Below are 16,330 nucleotides of genomic sequence, written 5' to 3'. Positions count from 1 at the left end.
TGAGTCAAGCCGCCCGTCTTCAACCGCATGCTGGCAAGGATCCCCAGTTCATCCCGCTGGAAAGCTCTGTAAGTCTGACTTCCATAAGTTCGCCCACTAGCTCGTTGCAAGGCAAGCCGGCAAACCCTCACCAAATTCAGACTGGCTGAGAGCTTCAAGTGACCCCAGGAAGAAAAGCTTCAGAAAAGTTTCTAAGTTAGAAGGTAAAAACTTTGACCAAGACTTACCAGGGGGGGTAGCCACGCTGGGTTCCATCGCAGTCGGCCCGCAACTTTGACTTCGTCCAGGCCTTGTGCGACCAGATGTCCCAATCCATTCTATAGGTTTCTATGTTCTCTATAGTGCTAAATCCTAAAAAATTCATAACCCCAGTTCCCTACATTGGATCTTTTTCGTTTAGATGTCATTTTAAGATAAAAATATGTCCTATTTTTACAAATTGGTGTTGTATTTTTATTGTTAGTTTTGTCTTAATTATTTTCTGAATTGACGTTTTTAAATGCTTTACATACCCGTCTTTGAAGTTAGGCCTGTGTGCTCACAGCTAAGCTGCCAAGTGTTGAGCATAGTAATCATTTTCTAAGACCTATTCAGAGCCCTACATTGTGTTGGTGGTATTATTGCCAGTGGTAAATGCATATCTGCCACCACTACTAATCCACTTTCCAACACATGTGTTCAGTCAAGGGCCCAAATGACGTGTGGGAAATGGCAATGGCATATGCCTGACGTTTTGTGGCAATGTTGGAAGGCATGAGGTGATGTGGTGGGAAAGATTGTTTTCAACACACATGGCAGTAATGCAGGTAATGTACTTTGATTCACTCCAGATTGTCAGCATGTATGTTTTGGAAGGAGCCTGGGGCCATTAGATGCAACACTGAAATTAAGTGCGTAAAGACCCTCAATACAATGGAACTGCTTAGTCACCAACTTTGATCAGTCATCTCCCCAGGTGTGATCCTCACTTTGCAATTTTTTTCGATGAGTGACCTTCTTCTGTTGTCATTCCTGTCAAATTGCAGCAATCTCAAACTCTGTTGGGTCGGAACACCATAACCTTGCTTATAGCTTTTGTGGGAGGGGATCGTTTTATGGTTTATTGTATTTAGAATTGTGCAAAATTTTTCACTATGCAAACTTGTTGATGCAATTCTTTTCCCTTATTGTTACGAGTTAGTGTTGGAAATTGTGTTACTGGTTGAGAAGGATGACACCCTACTAAAGCAGCATTCACAATTTCTGTCAGGTGAAACACACACAAACTCCAATCTAACCTGTGCTTAAACACAGTGTGGCACAAAAGCAGCCAAGTTTCACTTAGAGGCAATGTGTAAAGTATTTATGCAGCACTTCAAACAATACTAATGCGAAAACACAACACAAAAAAGTCCCACAACAATTTAGAAGAATAGAGTATAATTTTATGAATTATTTGATATCAAAACAATAAAAATCCAATCAGTAAAGTCGAAGATATGAAATTTTAAAGTTTTAGGTAAAAATAGTCCCCAGAAGCACAAAGCTCTAATTATGGTTATCTGGTCATACTCCACCAGGACAAAGTCACAATAGTAGCCTGACCGTGATGGACTGCGGCCGGATACAGGGACCTAGTTAGGCTCACTCAAAGAGAGTATGTTAAATCCTGGTTGTGGAGCATTACGAGATCCCGCATCGATAATGCATAAGGCAGCAGTGAGTCACAGGAGCTGAGGTTGCGATGCAAGATTGTGTATTGTTGTGGAGTAGGGCATCATCGAGGGGCTTGCGATGCAAAGTCATGTGCTGAAAATACCTCATCCACCAGAGGATCTGTGGAGCTGTGTGCAGAGTCCTACGTTGTGGAGTCTTGCATCGTCGTTGTGTAGGGCGTCAACCAGGGGCTGGGGTGAGAAGGCCTGCATTGATGAAGCTTTATGCAGCAGTGTGTGTGGTGGGTGGTGAACCAGTACTCCCTGAAGAATAAGTGTAGCAAATGTGCCTTTCCTCCATGGTCACCTTTTATAGGACATTATTTTTGCTAGTTCAGAATTCTATATACTTTATTCCTGCTAACCTTGGATAATGTTCCTGTGTTTCCCCTTTAATTAGGGTTAAATATCCTAATCCTGATTGGCACTTTAATTTGACTGTAATTCCATAGTATATGGTCTGGAGAATGCAGCCATGGCTTAAAAGTTAAATGCCACAGTGGACTGGAGCACATATGTGCCATCCTCTACATGGGCGGTGCAAACATGGCTACAGGCCTCACCTGTGAAGCCTATCCTCTTCAGTGCCTAACCCGTTTTGGCAGATTCAAACCTCTCTTTTAAATATTAGTAATATTGCCATGTTCATACAGCGACAAGGCACAAAAAACTATTTTCACGGTGGCAGTCCTGACTGTAGAAAACATATTGATTAAAATGCTAATACTATAACCCGGGAATGGGATCAGCTAGAAAATAATTAAAGAACAATTTTCAATAGCTAATAAAATTCAAATGTAATGGTGGTGTCGATTTTAATCAATAATAAAAAAAGGTTATTTTTAAAAAGTTACCTCTTCCCTTGCCTGAAGTTCCTGAGGATAATTTGAATTAACTCTCTAGCAGCTCCTTGCCTGTTCTCAGTCTGAAAATAAGTGTGAACGAGGTGTAGGCTGACCTGAATGGGCAGAGATGACTCCATTGAACTCAGTTAAATATCAGGTTTGTGGGCTGTGGTCATTCAGTTGACAGCACAGTGTCAAATCCTGCTTGACGGTTCTCTAAAGCAACATGTAACACTGACATTTGAAAAGGAGAGAACAGGATGCTATAACAATTCATGTGTATCCCCTGTCTGGTTACTGAAGGATGCTGTGTTTCTCCACCCAGACTTCTGTCTCTGGATTTGTTGTAGTTACAGGGCCTGCTTCAAACTGGAGTTTAGTGTTAGATATGAGAAGATACTAATTCTGCCTGTGGAAGAACAGAAGAGGATGGGGCATGCTGTCTGTGATCTGATAGGACCCCTGAAGGACCAGACCTGCTCTCCCTTGTACCCAGGAAAAATAAGTTGTCTCCAAGGGTCAGTTTACTGACCTCCTGTGTGATTGCAGGCACACAACTCTCTGAAAGAGACCTTTCCTGGAAGTATACAGCAGATCAGTAGTAACTGGACTTTTCTGGAGTCTGTTAGTTGCCTTCTACCCCCCTGTGAGTTTTCACACCCCCAAGGCCCTGGGACCATTAAACGTGTACTCCTGTGGTTGTTGTGGCACCAAAACAAGGTTTACAAACTTTTGAAAATATTTCCTTCTGACCAGGAGGACGTAGAAAATATTATAACTTTTTGACTTCCAGCCTTTCACCGGGAACAGTACTAGGAATATTCCACTGAGGCTCCATCATGGCTGGCCAGAAATTAATGTATAACACACAAAACACAGGGGGTCTACCAGCTAAATTCTAAAGCTGCACTGTCATTACCGAGTCCGCAGGATCTCGGAGTGTACATATCACATAGAGACAGCGTATTTCAGAAAAAAGGTCTATTCTCCTACCATTAAGGGTGAGCATTTTATTTTTTCATTTATTCTTTCATATATAATTGTGGTTGGGTGACACACTATGTATATGTGACTGACACATCAAATATAGCATTAATGATGTAACACTTTCCTTCACAGAATTCACAGTAGCCAAAGTGATATGGAGGGTTAATGTCCACGGTTGTTACAGGCCGTACCGTATTCAACTAGTTTTATCAGACTTTATTTCTTTGGTGATGGTGGTGATTTTCTTGTTCCACTACTAGGAGTGCAACTATTATAAGAGCAGAGGCCCTGATGAATGCCAAGGGATTAAATACCCATCAGGCAGAAACATGTTGGCCCATTTCTAGACAGATATTTGTTACTGTCTCTCTTGCACTGTTCTGGTTTTTAATTAGGAGGCGTGTCTTGTCCGTAGAATAAAGTTGTTAGAAGGAGGACATTCCATCCTATTTTAAGTCACTAATTTTTTTGTTACACTTGTTTACTTTACCATCAAAAGATCAGTCATCATGGACGGTTTGTTTATTTTGGTGGACCAAATCCTAAAACAGCAATAAGGTGCGGTGTTTGATGTCCCAATGATCAGGGGACCAGCCTATTATGCACCTGGGTTTGGCCAAATGATAGGACTGATCATTGAGTCAATTTGATGGGAAACCTTTTTTAATTGCTTTGGATTAGTCAGCCATGTACGAATAACCCATGATGTGCTGGTCTATTCTATGCATCTAGTGTTCACCCCTCTCTCTTTTTTCTGAAATACACTGTCTCTATGTGATATATACACTCCGAGATCCTGCGGACTCGGTAATGACAGTGCAGCTTTAGAATTTAGCTGGTAGACCCTCTGTGTTTTGTGTGTTATACATTAAGTAGGAGCTGGGGATAAAATCAGGTGTGGATCTTTAAATTATATATCCCCTGGACCCTCTCTCTAACTGTTTATTTGTTGTCTAGCCAGAAAATAAACCTTGGTCCTGGCTAGTCTGTCCACTGACTGTCAGCGGTGGTTTACCTTTTCTTGGTGCTTTTTTTTACTTACAATGAATCCCTAAAACATAGGGGGGCAGATTTATGTTGCCTGACGCTTCTCTGCAAATCGGCAGAGATGCGCCAGGAAAGATACGGCACGCAAGTTTATCCTTGCGCCACCCATGATGCGCTGCATTTACAATGCAGCGCACCATGGGGCAGGAATAAACAGATGCATGTTGCATCTAATGCGTAAAGTTGGCACAGTGCTGAAGTTGTGTTGCGTGCGGCATGCAACTCCAGCCCTATTCCAACTTGCCCTATCTCTAACGTGGTGCGTCAAACCTTACGCCTGCTTCAAGCAGGCGCAGGGTTTTGATGCATCAGCATTGGGAAAGTGACTCAGTGAAATCTTGTAGATTTCACTGAGTCTCTTTTCAGGGGCGTTCCTGCGACGGAACGCCCCCCTTGTGTGGAAATGCCCACATGAAACCTGACGCAGGTTTCATGTGGCGCAGGGCCTTACACCGTGACGCATCTCCATAGATGCATCACGATGTAAGTATGCTGCAACGTGGCGCAGGGTTTACGCCGCCGCTGCGTCACAGAAGTGACGCAACGGCGGCGCAAAAGTGCCACAAGTCCGACATAAATCTGCCCCTCTCTGTTTCTCCTTATTGGATTTTTGTTGTTGTTTTCGTGTCGTTTTTTAAATTGAACGTTACTCTGATTCTTTTTATTGGGTTTGGGATTTTTATTGTTTGGTGCTTTGCTTTATCACTGTTTTGTAATTGCATAAACCCGTTACACATTGTCCTATATAAATCTTGTCTGCTCTGTCATGAGAAGCAAGTGTTGCAGCTCAAGGTAATTTAGTGGTGTAAATAGTTCACCTCGACAAGAGTTGTGATTATTCGTTTTGGTGGGCGGATGTCCAGCCAAAATAACAAACCAAATAAGCATCAGTTTTCTCACTTCCACTCAGTATATATCCTGCCATCATCCAAGCGTTTACCAATACCTTCCACATAACAGAGAGGTTTCAGCACTCTAAACAAACATTTATTTTCTTCATGGCGTCCTCAACATGGCTTTGAGCACGCTTTTCTGAAATAGTTTGCTTTTTGCTATTAGATAGCTATTAAAATTGGAGATCTGAATAATTTGTACTGTGTTAAAGCTTGAGCCTCACCCATAAAAGGGTGTAAATAGATGTATCCTGAACAATACGAGGTCAGTGTATACTTCTTACACTTACGTTGCATCAATGATGTGTACTACAGTTTTATTAGAAACATTGCATCTAGTAGTAGTAGTAAAATGGACTCCTAAGTTGCTCTGTTTATCATTTTAACCACAGTAAGGGATATGTATGTCTTTCTTTGCACATATTTGGCTAGTCTTCTAAGAATTGATGCCTATAGGACGTTTTGCTCACTGCAACAAAACCTTGCAAACTCCAACATTTAGTACACTCACTTTGAAAGGCCTTGCCATATCTTTCAAATATACTATGGAGCACATTTACAAAAAAGTAGCGCAGCAAGACACCTTGCTGTGCTCTGTGACAGGAAAAGGGCAGGAATGCACCATATTAAAAAGAATACGATGCCTGCCTGTCCTTTAACCCACACTGGTGCACAATGGCCTACCAGGAATAAATGCAGTTACCTTTGCACAATGTTGCAAATGTGCCTGTGTTGCATGCAGGATTGTTTTTGTGCACTATCCTGCACAAAGACTATCCTGAGTGGCTTTTTCTTCTTTCTATGTGTGCAGCGAATGGAGCACAGAGGAAAGAATGATGACAAATAAACATAATTCTCCTCATTACGCTTCTCCTGGGGAGGTGTATCTTTTTGGTGCATTCCAAGGTTTACCTTTTCTAGTAAATCTGTAACAGTGTCAAAATCCGTCGATGTTGCATGGGAACACCCATGGAAAAGACTCCCTGGCAATGCAATGCAGCAATTTGCGCTGTTACATTACTCAAGATTTAAGAAGTCATGCAGGGCCCCACAAGGCGGCCTTACGTGGTGCCATACATCTCTTGATTTGGTTACTTCACTCTTGCACTACATTGTGTGGTGCAAGAGTGATGCACTAGGGCTCTTAACCTGTTAACCGCGGTGGTAATTCCGCTGCGGTGCGGGCGTTTCCGTGCGCGGGCGGGGCCGCGACGGCCATTGGCGGACGGCAGCACTGGGGAGGTAGTGCTGCCGTCGGCCAATGGCCGACGGCAGCAATGAAAGGGTTAAATTTGCCCCTATATACTAAAGCTCATACATGAGCAGACATGTTTTCTCATTTTTGTCACACTGATAAAATACAGAGTACTATTACAGCAACATTAAAAAAATACAATTACAGTAAGACAGACACATATTCGTCTAGTGGCAGCTTGTACCAAAATCAAACTATCAGTGTCAATAAGCAATTTTGTATTCTAGACGAGAACGTTATATATTCTCCAATGACATACAAAAATATACACTAAAGCAGTAAATCAAAATAAACAAACCCCCGCAATAGTGCGTGGAATATATTATTTCCGTACTTATGTTCCAAGTTAGAAACAGAAGATTCATTAAGCATTCAATATTATCAGCATTGAGAGAAATATTAGATGAAGCAGTTTTTTGTAAAAATTTGATTTACTAAAGGACTCCTTTAAGGGAGGGTGATAACGGAGTTTCACTGTCAATTCTGTGCTTCCCCTGCCCATTTAGTCTATCCACTTTAAATTCATTGGCAGAGCGTCAGCTGATCCCCCAATGCAAATGTTTAGCCAGAGACCCATCCATCATAGTGCCACTAGCATTTCAGTGTCAGAGGTCCTATCCTATCTTGTGGTCAGAAACATGAAAAAAGCAATATGATATGCCTAACAATCCATTAGAGTCATTGCATTATTGTTATGTAGAAAACAAAAACAGGTTTTGGGAATTTTTAGCATGAAAGAAATAGCAGCCAGCAGCTAAGTCATGGTGGCCGCTGGCATTGCATTGTTGCCAAGATTGCTCCTGTAATTTTAGTTACAGCACTTTGGTGAGAATTCTCTGACATGTAATGGAGGACTCAAAGAATAGTGGATGGATGGTCACATTGCAATTATAGGCGTATTTTACTGGTTTGCCTTCCAACTGCCATAGTCTAAATACGGGAAGAGGTCTGATGTAGCTCCCCATATGCAGGTCTAGCAGCACTCAAAACCAAAGTGTCTCTGCTATAAGTATGGGTATCAGGACTAAAGACCTAATTTAGGGCGTCATTAGGATGGCGATGAATTTGCATCTTCCAGAAGCCACCGCCGGCCCGGAGGATGCGGATTTACTGCCGTGATGAGAAAAAACACCCACCGCCCGATTAGGATGGCGGTGGGATGGCGTTGGGAACAGCGGCGGACGGCAGGTCCGTCTGCCGCTGATCAGCGGGATGATGAGCGCTATTTGGTGGCGGTGTCTGCACGCCGTGGAAAAGCATGTGGAACTTTGCTTCTGAGGCCCCTTGCGGGCCCCCAGGGTGAAGGGGTTGGGACATGGGGGGTACCTATGGTACCCCCTTGCATTTACATGCACAAAGCGGCGGGCACCGCGCGGTGCCTGCCGCGTTGTGCATGTAAATGCAAATCATGCATTTTTAACCTTGCGGCGGGTACTGTTTCAAGCAGCACCCGCCGCAAGGTTAAAGATACGGGATGTGACCGCCAGGGTGGTGGTCACATCCTAATTGCAACGGAGGGACCGCCGCTGCCCCTGCATACGGTCCCTCCACCTCGGGGGTGGCCGACGGACGCAGGTCCGTCCGCCATCCTAATGACCCCTTTAGAGTGTAATTAACGGGGGAGACATATTGTAAATTAAGGATGACCCTCACTCCCCACACTTGCAATTGCCACATTTCATTTGTATATGGGGACACCGTTGGCTTCTGTCATAGGAGGTTCATCTGACTTTAGCTAGTTGCCCCTTTGCCACAAGATCACCAGGTCAAGAGCATTCAATGGCATGCCCAAGATAAAGTTACCTTCAAATGCACTTTTTCCTTTTCAAGGCCTCCATGTAAATGAAAGCACTCATGAACTGGAAAAGAAGAAGGAGTCCTACTCCAGGGGAAAAACTTGCAGCACAGTGCTCAAGGCCCTTGCTTTTTTTTTCAGAACCAAAACCCAGTTTTAAGGGTAGGGGCATTTTGAAGCTTTGCCAAAATCTTGACCCTTCCAAAGTCTAGTCTAGAAATCAGTCTGGGGATGTCAATATGTAGAGCACGCATATTTGTTTGTGACAGGTGTAACAGTCACAGGATCTCTTGGAGTATACATTAAAATGATATGCACTAGTAATTTGTTTTTTTCAAAATACATTTTGATTGCAAGAGTATGCTCCCCATGCTTAGACGACGTTATATTTTCTTCTTTAATTTTGTGGCATATACTTGCAATAAAAATGTTTTCCATCGCAACAGCTTGTCAAGGCCAGATCTACTTGCTTTGCAAATGCTAGTTTTAAATGTATTTGCTAGTAATTTAATTGAGAGGCCATTAAGCCAGTTTCCGGGGCACAGCTTATTAAAGTGCACTTTATGGATGAGTAAAACAAAACTGCAATTGTCTACAGTCTCCTTCAGCTTTGGACAGTTTGGTAATTTGCATAATTACTCATATGAAGTACAGCCTCTAAGCATCTGTAGCATGCTGTATTAATGCAAGTGCATGTTACAAAGGTGGTATTGAATTATTTTTTATTAATGGCATGGTAGGATATATCCCTTATACATCTTTAGCAAGATAACCGATTTTAGGTGCGTTGTTTAATATTGTTTTTATCCGAGGGTTTCCTGGTTTATAAAACCAGATACGCATTTATGGGGAAAAAATGAAAGGTATGATCTGGAGGAGGCTCTTGTTAAATTGGTCAGAAAGACAGAGGGCCCGATTCACAAAACTAAACTGAGACAAAATCCTAACTTTACGACTTTTGGTATTCAAAAAAGGCATTTCGGAGTAGTAAAGTTAGGATTCCTAACTTTACTACTCCTATATGCCATTTGTGAATACAGAAAGTCGTAATGTTAGAATTTTGTTTCAGATTACTTTTGTGTATCGGGCCCAGTGTTTTTCAGTTATTAAGCTAGGATAACGCTCGATAATACAGTGAAAGATGTCACACAAATGTTAGCTTTAGGCCAGTGCTTGTCATTTATCAAGCACCTTAACCATCACAGTGCGCAGGTGCTGAACAGTTTCTAGAAACCAACAGCCTGATTCATCATAGTGCCCTTTTGCGAGTTTGAAATAGCGAATCATAAGGAATCGCTATTCCAGACTCGCAAAACGGCATTCATGTAGGAATCGCAAAAACAAAAGCGATTCCTACATATTCCTTATTTGCGATTAGCCAAAAGGCCCATAGGAATGAATGGGGAGTATTCCTTATTTGCGATTAGCAATTTGCTAATCGCAAATAAGATTGCGATTTAAAGGGTGCCAGGGGTGTCCAAAGGACACCCTGTAGCACCCCTTAAAAGTAAATACGAACAGGTGTTGCGCACACACATGTCCAAAGGACATGTGTGTGTGTAACATGCAACTCATAAAAATGCTTTTAAAAGCATTTTTCTAAGTTTTCGCTATTTACCACGAGGTTTGACCTCGCGGTAAATAGCGGGCCGAAATTGCGAATTCGCAATTTTAAAATGGATGATGAATTGCATTTAAAGAATCTCTAATTGAGATTCCTTAAATGTAATTCATCGCAAAATATCGAAATCGCTATTACCGATTTTTGCATTTGGGATGATGAATCCCAAATGCAAAAATAGAGCTCGCAAAGGGCCAGATTCTCAGAATCTGGCCCTTTGCGAGCCCATTTCGGCTTGATGAATCAGGCTGCAGATCTTATTTAGATTTCAGAGGATGGGATACTCCATCGCACACCTGGCAGATATCCGTCTATCATGTTACAAGTGTAACAAAACTTCTCTCACTTATAATACAAAAAAGATGGGATATTTGCCACTCTTTGCCAGGGTATCATGTCCACCAAACTCTAAATAAGACGAAAATTTCCTTTAAATTCATCACCCTCTCCGTCAATGTGCAGGAGGTATTCTGGCAAAAATGGCGGAGGTAAACAACTACAACTACAACTAAAGTGACTCATGTACCACCATAACAACCCAGCTACCTCCATGAACAACTGTGTCAAAAAACATGACACACTTTCAAGGAAAATTAATATTGGGTCCTGCACATGTTGGTGGCCACCCCTAATCAGGTAAGGGAGACTGAAAATACATTTCCAGTAAATATGTACATACTGTGCCTGCGTTAACTGGGGAAGATAAACGAATAGAAACAGACATTTCCCAGCCAAAAGGCTTATGCAATGCTAGGTTTACCCGGTTTGGGGAACCTCTCCATGTCATGGCAGAAAACGTTATGGCATTCTACCAGCCAATATCTATCTAAGGACGTAAGTCTTTACGGAGCTCGACTTAAAGAGATATTCTGCTGATCTTCTTATTTATCCTAGCAGCTCTCGTTTATTACTATACACTCAATTACTATATTTGCAATTTGTTCCCAGCTACTGGGAAATGAATGCAGTGATTTAATTTGGTGTCTGATTATTCCCCTGACAGTGCCTTAACCGTAATACTATCAGAGGTATGGTTGGACCTTCCTGACCATCTCAGTATAAAATGTCTGCAACAACAACTTAATTTACTCAGTTAAATACAGGGTTGAAGATCTGGAACTGTGGCTGTTAGTAGGAATTGAATAGGCTCACCCCGATGTAGGAATAACTACAGTAATCTGAAAGATAGTGTCAAAGGGGGGATTTGCTTACCTTGATGTTCCCAGGCCCTTTAATCAAAAAATCAGAAGTGACAAAAGCTGTGAGAGATGCCAATAGAGCGCAAACCAGCAGCAGGTGATTCATGGTGGCAATGATGTTCCAGGGAACATCTACTGACTAAATTACCAGTCCGTTAATGAATAACCGATCTTCAGAGGGCAGCCTAAAGATTAAACAAACGCGAAAAAAGAGAAAACGTCCGTCTGGTAAACCAGATAAAATTGCAAGCATGTTTGCAAAGTTCAATGACACATGGGTTTCTCAAACTAAACTTTAGACTTACTCTATGGAGATTAAAATAGTTCTGTTAGAGTGCAGCAGATCTGGCCAGAATAATTTCTAGAAATTAATGTTGTGCACAGTGTGGGCCACAAGGGTCAAGATGTTGTGTAGGAATTCAAAAAATACATAATAAGCAAAAAACAAGAGATTCGTTTCTATTTCTTTTCCACCGGTATGCTGGTCACTAACACCCAATATATGATGCATTAAGGGTAATATTACAATGTTCAAAAACCTTTATGAGGCAGAACCGCTCTGGCACCGCTGAAGAGTGACCGGCTTGCCAGAGGATCATATATGAGCACAAGCAGGGCTACCTGTAGAACTTGGAAATGAAAATGATTGGACCTCCTAATTTTCCCTCCCTTCATGCAATGTATGGCGGTGTCCATGGTATTTAAGTATTAACTAATTAACAACTATTATAATTCTATTGAAAAGTATTTTATTGTTTATTAATTATGTAAAATGTGTAATAATTATATATTTTTGTTGTGTTTTAGCTGAGGGACGCTGGGTTTGTAAGGGTAAAGGGTGGGAAGTAGATGAAATATTAATTAATTGATCATTCATAATGTATTAATATTTAATTAATTGATTATTATGTACGTACATTGTGTAATAATGATGTATTTTAGTCATGTTTTAAGCAATAATTAACCATTCATTCTTAATTGTTAATAAACTATTTAATTGATTAGTGGGGCAGGCTTGATTATAAAGGCCAGTAAGTGCTGGATAGGGCAGGGTTCCATGGCCTACTTGGGACACCAAGTTGGAGAATACAAGGTGCTGTCCCTCCAGACCAAAACACAAATCATCTGGCTTGGGCACCCTACAGGACTCCCCCCAAGACTCAGACACTATTGACTTGACAGAGCTGACTTCTAAGATGCTGCCCAGACAGGGGATCTATCTAGGAGGCGTGGCAGAATGCATTTGGCAGCCTGATGAAGGCAACATGCACAGCACCCATGCTCAAGGGCCCTGGCATCTGAAAATTCATTGTGCAGACAAATGCCTCAGAGCTTGGCATAGGGGCTGTACTCTCACAGCTAAATTTAGAGGGCTTGGATCAACCTGTAGTCTTCATCAGTAGGAGGTTACTTCCCATGAAACAGAGGTGGAGTGTAATTGAAAGAGAAGACTTTGCAGTGGTCTGGGCACTAAAGGAGTTGAGACCATGCCTGTTTGGTGCTCACTTCTGGGTTCAGACACAGCACAGGCCCCTCAGATGGCTAATGGAGATGAGGGGTCAGAGTCCCAAACTGTTGAGGTGGCCCATTTCTAGGCATGGGCGAATTTTGCGAATTCGCAATTCGCGAATTTTGCGAATTTGCGAATTCGCGATCCGCAAAATCCGCGAATTTGCGAATTCACGGATTTTGCGGATTTAGTGGGTAATGGCCGGGCGGGAAAACGGTGCACATCGCTAGTGTGAGGGGCAGGGCCAAACGGGCGAGGCTTATATGCGAGTTCACATGCCTCTTGTGTCCATAAAAGGACAGGCACGGATCAGAGAAGCTTGTGGTCACAGGAAATGCACAGGGATTGAGCTTGTGAAAGTCAATTATGCAAAGGCCTCCATCAAGCATCGATAGATATGGGGAGAGCGCACACCTACCCAGCCTCGACAAAACACACATTTTTGGGGGTGCTGAATAACTTTGCCATCACACCAAAGAGCGCCGGGGTCCCTCGAGTGACCTGTCCATCAAGTGGGTAAAGGGCACGAAGACGGTGCACACACCACTAGTGTGTGGGGAGGGGCCAAACGGACGGGGCTTATATGCGAGTTCACATGCCTCTTGTGTGTATAAAAGGACAGGCACGGATCAGAGAAGCTCGTGGTCACAGGAACTGCACAGGGATTGAGCTCGTGAAAGTCAATTATGCAAAGGCCTCCATCAAGCATCGATAGATATGGGGAGAGCGCACACCTACCCAGCCTCGACAAAACACACATTTTTGGGGGTGCTGATTAACTTTGCCATCACACCAAAGAGCGCCGGAGTCCCTCGAGTGGCCTGTCCATCAAGTGGGTAAAGGGCGCGAAGACGGTGCACACACCACTAGTGTGTGGGGAGGGGCCAAACGGACAGGGCTTATATGCGAGTTCACATGCCTCTTGTGTGTATAAAAGGACAGGCACGGATCAGAGAAGCTCATGGTCACAGGAACTGCACAGGGATTGAGCTTGTGAAAGTCAATTATGCAAAGGCCTCCATCAAGCATCGATAGATATGAGGAGAGCGCACACCTACCCAGCCTCGACAAAACACACATTTTTGGTGGTGCTGATTAACTTTGCCATCACACCAAAAAGCGCAGGGGTCCCTCGAGTGACCTGTCCATCAAGTGGGTAAAGGGCGCGAAGACGGTGCACACACCACTAGTCTGTGGGGAGGGGCCAAACGGACGGGGCTTATATGCAAGTTCACATGCCTCTTGTGTGTATAAAAGGACAGGCATGGATCAGAGAAGCTCGTGGTCACAGGAACTGCACAGGGATTGAGCTCGTGAAAGTCAATTATGCAAAGGTATCCATCAAGCATCGATAGATATGAGGAGAGCGCACACCTACCCAGCCTCGACAAAACACACATTTTTGGGGGTGCTGATTAACTTTGCCATCACACCAAAGAGCGCCAGGGTCCCTCGAGTGACCTGTCCATCAAGTGGGTAAAGGGCGCCAAGACGGTGCACACACCACTAGTGTGTGGGGAGGGGCCAAACGGACGGGGCTTATATGCGAGTTCACATGCCTCTTGTGTGTATAAAAGGACAGGCACGGATCAGAGAAGCTCGTGGTCACTGGAACTGCACAGGGATTGAGCTAGTGAAAGTCAATTATGTGAAGGCTCCATCAAGCATCATAGCTAATTTTCGACGATAGATATGGGGAGAACCCACTCCTACCCAGCCTCGACAAAACACACATCATCCTAACTAACTATTTTAGGATGGCGCCGGCAAGCTGCCAGCGCCATCCTAAAATAGTTACTAAATTAGCTTCATAAGGAAGCACTAATAGATAAAATAAAGCAGGTGCTCGAGCACCTGCTTTATTTGATCTATTAGTGCTTCCTGTTGAAGCTAAATTAGTAACTATTTTAGGATGGCGCTGGCAGCTTGCCGGCGCCATCCTAAAATAGTTAAAAGTTCAACAGGCTTGAACTTTTGCCCCCGAAATCCGCCGCTTGTGGATCTCGCGGATTTTCAGTAAATTCGCGGGAGTTCGCGGATTGCGGATTTACCGAAAATCTGCGAAATCCGCGAGCGGAACGGATTTTCCGCTCATGCCTACCCATTTCCACACAGGAATTGCACTTTGTGGTGAAACACCATCCTGAAACAGACCACACCGTTGCTGAGGATTTCCCAATGTTTTTCCACATTAGCGATGAGAACTTGCAGGGGGTTGGTTAGTTCTCCCCACTTTCTGCTGGGAGGGTGGGCATGTGTTAAATCTGGCATCCTTGGTGGGGTTTTCTCATTAACGTTTTGTCATCAATCCTCCTAGTTTCCTTAATTTATTTTGCTGACTTTAGGACTCTGCACACTTTTCCAATGCTCACTAGTGCTGAAGTGCTTGTGCTCTCTCCTTAAAACATGGTAAAATTGGCGTATACCTTATTGGCATATTTAATTTACTTGTAAGTTCCTAGTAGAGTGGTAATATGTGTACCCAGGTCATGCAAATTGAATGCTACTAGTGGGCCTGCAGCACTGATTGTGCCCCCCCACTTGAGTAGCTCTTATTTAAATATGTCTCATGCCTGCCATTACAGCCTATGTGTGCAGTTTTAAACTGCCATGTCAACCTGGCACAAGAAAACATTTTGCCAGGCCCAAACCTTTCTTTTTGATGCATGTACATCACCTCTAGTATAGACCCTACACTGCCCAGAGGGCAGCTTGCAGTGTATTTAAAAAGTAGGATATGTACTTTTAAGTTCCACATGTCCTGAGAGTGAAAAACTCTTACATTTGTTTTCCACTATTGCAAGGCCTACCTCTCCCATTTGATAACATTGGAGGTACCTTATTACATTTAATATGGTGTACCTTTCAAATGGCAACAGGTTACCAGGTAATGTTTGACGTCTTTGGAATTGTAAAAGAAAAAAGTCATGGTAAAGTTGGATTTAAAATTACACTTTTGAAAATGCCACTTTTAGAAAGTTGAAACCACTAAAGGGGTTTGGACAAGAGTCAGGTAGGCCGTAATACTTATCAAAGAAAAAGGGGGGTACCTGACTCCGTAAAAACTTTCAGCTTTATCTCTTTATAGCATCAATCAAACCAATGCCTTTTATGTTTGATTAGGTTATTTATTAAACCATTTCATTTGAGATTTGTATGTATATTTTTGGGCGAAAGTGTACCATCACTTATATGCAACAATTAAAAAAAAAAAAAGAATTGTGTTTTTTTTACACCTATTTCATTTAACACATGGCGAACCTTGGGGCTTTCAATTGACCAAAAATCAAGGTATAATTTTGAATGTTTCTAAAAAACTAAGGAACCTTCAAAATTATACTTTTGCCGTCGAGGGAATCGGACAGAAAAATGTATTCACCCCCCACATGCAGAAAGTAGTTCCCTTTGTTAGGCGTTTCCTTTATTTTTGGTCTAATTGAAAGCCCCAAGGTTTACTGTGTGTTAAATGAAATGGTGTAAAAAC

General features: G+C 42.7%; 1 protein-coding gene across 1 annotated transcript in view; it reads right to left on the bottom strand.

The window, feature by feature from the left end:
• Positions 1-11,478, bottom strand: part of LOC147692933 (inter-alpha-trypsin inhibitor heavy chain H3-like) — a 395,157-nt gene extending 383,679 nt beyond the window's left edge. Inside the window, exon 1 of the mRNA XM_086939194.1 lies at positions 11,350-11,478. Within this exon, the coding sequence (XP_086795320.1) occupies positions 11,350-11,442 (93 nt within the window). The 5' untranslated portion in view covers positions 11,443-11,478. The remainder of the gene's footprint in view (positions 1-11,349) is intronic.
• Positions 11,479-16,330: the final 4,852 nt, after the last annotated feature.

Source organism: Lissotriton vulgaris, chromosome 9 (genome assembly GCF_964263255.1).
Source record: "Lissotriton vulgaris chromosome 9, aLisVul1.2, whole genome shotgun sequence".
NCBI classification, from domain to species: Eukaryota; Metazoa; Chordata; class Amphibia; order Caudata; family Salamandridae; genus Lissotriton; species Lissotriton vulgaris.
This window is presented reverse-complemented; position numbering and strand designations above follow the sequence as displayed.